Source organism: Rhagoletis pomonella, unplaced genomic scaffold, assembly GCF_013731165.1.
Source record: "Rhagoletis pomonella isolate Grant_MI unplaced genomic scaffold, Rhpom_1.0 Rhpom_scaffold_00186, whole genome shotgun sequence".
Classification (NCBI taxonomy): Eukaryota; Metazoa; Arthropoda; class Insecta; order Diptera; family Tephritidae; genus Rhagoletis; species Rhagoletis pomonella.
The window spans coordinates 2,440-6,594 of record NW_023458740.1 but is presented as its reverse complement, the minus strand read 5'-3'; the positions used below and the strand labels follow the sequence as shown (position 1 = coordinate 6,594).

At 38.3% G+C, this 4,155-nt stretch overlaps 1 protein-coding gene across 1 annotated transcript; it reads left to right on the top strand.

Annotated features, from left to right (window-relative positions):
• Positions 1 to 3,100: 3,100 nt before the first annotated feature.
• On the top strand, positions 3,101 to 3,598 carry LOC118750265 (GMP synthase [glutamine-hydrolyzing]-like; the record flags this gene model as incomplete). Its single annotated transcript, XM_036484990.1, is given in 2 exon segments — positions 3,101 to 3,204; positions 3,259 to 3,598. Coding segments are annotated over 2 exon segments (399 nt in total). The 3' UTR covers positions 3,568 to 3,598.
• Between the last annotated feature and the right edge of the window lie 557 nt (positions 3,599 to 4,155).

Genomic DNA, 4,155 nt, shown 5'->3' with positions numbered 1-4,155 from the left:
GATTTTCACCACAGTTTGCACATTGTTTGCGTGTGCATTCAACTGGAGAATGGGGCGGCAAATTGCATCCTTCACAGGTGCTTGGATTAGAGCATCTGGTTTTGGTATGACCTAGGAGTTGGCAATTTCTGCAACGCATGGGGTTAGGGTAGTAGGGAGACACTTTTACTTTGTACCAAGCCACATCTAGTGATTTTTGGAAGGTGATACAAGTCAAAGTTTACAACGATTTTTCCTGTGGGGGTTGTTTTTCCGTCGAGTGTGCGGGTGAATTTGAAAATACTGGTCACTCCCTGACTTTTTAGCTCTTGGACAATTTCATCTTCTTTTACGAAGTTGAGACATGGGGCGTATATTATACCTTTCACCGTGTTAAGGTTGTCTTGCAGCTTGACTGTGATAGGGTAAATGTTTAGAAGAGATTTGGTTTTTAAAAATTGTTCAGCTACTTTAGAATTGCGTGCCAAAACCAGTAGTGAACCGTCTTTAAGCTGTTTAATGCTGTCTATTTGGGTAGATATCGCATCAATACCTTTTTTTATTACAAACGGGGAAAGTTTGATTAATTGTCCATTGGTTGAAGATATTGTTAGGTATTTTGGTTGGCTGGGTGTTGTTTGTTTTTTGTTGAAGTGTAGGGAATGTGTGTGTGTCGTATGTGTCCATTTCCCTTAGTATTGAAAAACGGTTTGTTGTTTTGTCCGGCGGATCAGGTGTTGGTGGCATTTTTGTGTAGGCACAAACGGTATTTTGATCGAACACTGAACTTGTTTATAAGTTATTGCTACGAAAGTGTAACAAGGAATATATTAAGCACTATGTTGAGAAGCACTATTGTTTTTAGCTTATTTTGTTTATTGAATTCGCACTGGCGATAGCACTAGTATACACGTCCGAGCACGTTAATAGCTAGTCGATGACTGATATATATATAATTTAATTAATTAATTAATTTAATGGTTTAGTACGTTGCCGATCTATTTCGAGGTATTGCGTCCAAAGGGGTGGCCCGATCCAAGGGTCTACACATTAGGGGTATTCTCTGAGTCTTGCAAAGCCCTTGCACGGTGCACGGATTGCACGGTTTGCAAAGTTGTCCCATACGAAAACCGGTTTTTACCGTGCAATATGTGCACCATGCAAGGCCTTTGCAAGACTCAGAGAATACCCCTATTATTTTAACACCCACTTATGTAATTTTTGGTTACCAATTTATTTACAAATTGGGTTAGAAATAGGCCCTTTTTTTAAAGCTCGGAAATTAGCGTACATTTATCACTCCTATTTTACTTAAAGCAGCCACTTCACCAATATATTTTTATATTCTCCTTCACTTTACACTTTACTCGATGAGTTATAACTTTTTTTATGACTTTAATATTAACCAATCAATCACAATTTATTAAATACTAACACCTAAATCATGCGTCTGACTTCGGTTGCATATGCAAATTAAATGGCGGAGTTCAGCTGTCAAACTCCAAAATATGCAAAAGAATGAGACAAAAGAAAATAGGATATAACCCAGTAAGCATTAAAAATGTACAAAGGTGTTCTCTGCAAAAGGTGTTCAGCTCCTTTTCTTCGCAAAACAGAAAGGAGAATTCTACTGCCTGAGGGTTATAAACCCTAAGTGTGGCCGAACGCCGCCTACGCAGGAAGGTGTTCTCTGCAAAAGGTGTTCAGCCCCCCTTCTTTGGCAACACAGAAAGGAGAGTTTTACTGCCTGAGGGTTGTAATCCCTAAGCGCGGCCGAAGGCCGCCTACGCAGTAAGGTGCTCTCTGCAAAAGGTGTTCAGCCCCCCTTCTTTGGCAAACACAGAAAGGAGAATTCTATTCCCTGACGGTTATAATCCCTAAGTGCGGCCGAAGGCCGCCTACGCAGAAAGGTGTTCTCTGCAAAAGGTGTTCAGCCCCCTTCTTTGGCAACACAGAAAGGAGAATTCTACTGCCTGAGGGTTATAATCCCTAAGTGCGGCCGAAGGCCGCCTACGCAGAAAGGAGTTCTCTGCGAAAGGTGTTCAGGCCCCCTTCTTTCGCCTGATAACCACCTTGGGATAACTTCTTTTATTTAAAAACCCCACAGATTCTGTTAGTTGGGTTATATTCCGCTTCAAACTGCTCAATTTCCCACGGTAAATCCTGCTTTTCGCCCATTTTTGAAAATTCAAGACCCTACCCCCTTATTTCCTCCCTTTTTATAAGAATTATTAAATATTGCTTATTTTTATAGATTTTTCAAAAATTATTTTAGGTCAGAAAGTACGGTTTTGTAGATTTATCAGTTTATGAATGACTAGTTTTCATTCAATTTTAAAGACCGAACATATTGTGAGAAGAGCACGTATAGGCTTTTAAAATAATGTATAATAATCTATTATCAGATTTTGATTGTCGGGTATTTTCATCGGGCAAATAAAAAAAAAAATGTTTCTTATTTTTTTAAGTTTTGACCATCACTTATTTCCACAGTTTCAAAATATGTAGTACTACCTAAAATTAAATCTATTTTCAAATAAAATGATACCTAATTTATTGCAATCGCATAAAAATTGTCGATGTTAGGCAACTTTTTTTAAATACGGCCTAGAATGTATATTGTGTATGTACCGGAACTTCAGATTATTTGAGCGGTGTGGCCAAGGAATCCATTAATATTTATTCAAAATTGATATATACAATCGCTCTTTAGCAAAAAGGTGGTTTTTCAAGAAGTTTTTAGAAAATGGGGGTGGCACCGCCGACTTATATGATATATGCGTATATCAAAAAATACACATTGTGCTTAGCCTTCTTCAGCACCGTCTTGAATGTTTTTGAAATTGGACAGATGGGCACTCTAACGTATGTACATATAACTTGTATGGGACCAACCGAAATTGAACGGTGTGCGTATGAAGCTAACTCAATTTCTAATTTTTATGTGTTGGTTCAATGACTTAAATTTAGTCGTAATGCGTAATTGTGTTCAAATTCTTCAAATGTATTGTTTTGGAAATGCGGTTTTATCCAAATAACGTCAGACAAAATGTATTATAAGTAAATGTATGTATATGAATTTTCTGGACTATACAAAATAACACAATCTCTTTTTTTTCAGTTCGAGAACTTAGTATGAGTGTAACCAGCAAAATTTCATTAGCTGAGAATGGGATGCGCCACAACAAAGTTGTCATATTGGATGCTGGTTCACAATATGGAAAGGTATATGATAATGTTACTAGAATCATTCCGTAAATATGTATACATTTACTTCAGGTGATAGACCGCAAAATACGGGAACTACTTGTGGAGTCGGAAATTTTACCGTTGAACACACCAGCTGTAAAATTGCGTACAAATGGTTATATAGGTATAATAATATCCGGTGGGCCGAATTCTGTGTACGCTGAAGATGCACCTAATTATGACCCCGACATTTTTAAAATAAAAATACCTGTACTTGGTATTTGCTATGGAATGCAACTTATAAATAAAGAATTCGGAGGCACTGTTCACAAAAAAGCTGTACGTGAAGATGGACAAGAAAATATTGAAATCGAACCTGGTTGCCCCTTATTCAAGTAAGACAATATATAAAAATTTATATAGACATTAATTTTGGCCCTATTTATCTTGTTTTAATTCTTTTCATTAGTAACATAACACATATAGTGAATTTTGTCGAGTAATAGAAAATTTCATACTTAAAATCGCAAATACGCCAAACGGTCGAATTTAGGGCGGTTTTGGGGGTCTCAGCATGATTTGCTTATAATTTCTACATATGCAAATTGATTTTTAACCACACGGTGCTACATTAAAAAGTCACGAAATACACCTGAAACAAAACAGTGTAGGTAGGGTCGAGTACAACATGAAAATCATTCCCACGACAGCCGGTTCTACGTACCGGAATGACTCGGGTCTTACCCGACCAAGGGCTGTTGTTTCGGCGATCTAACCCCGTCTAGATCGGCGATACCCACCAATCATTATTCGTCCATGGAGCAATACCTTGCAGCCGGATTGCTCCGCATCCTTCTTCTCCGGGCTTGCGTAGAGCCCAACCCCGGACCTGAAATTTACTTCTGCTGTGTTTGCCAGAATCGACTCCACCCGAACTCCACTTCGGTTAGGTGCAACTCCTGCAACGGATGGAGTCACCTAAGAACC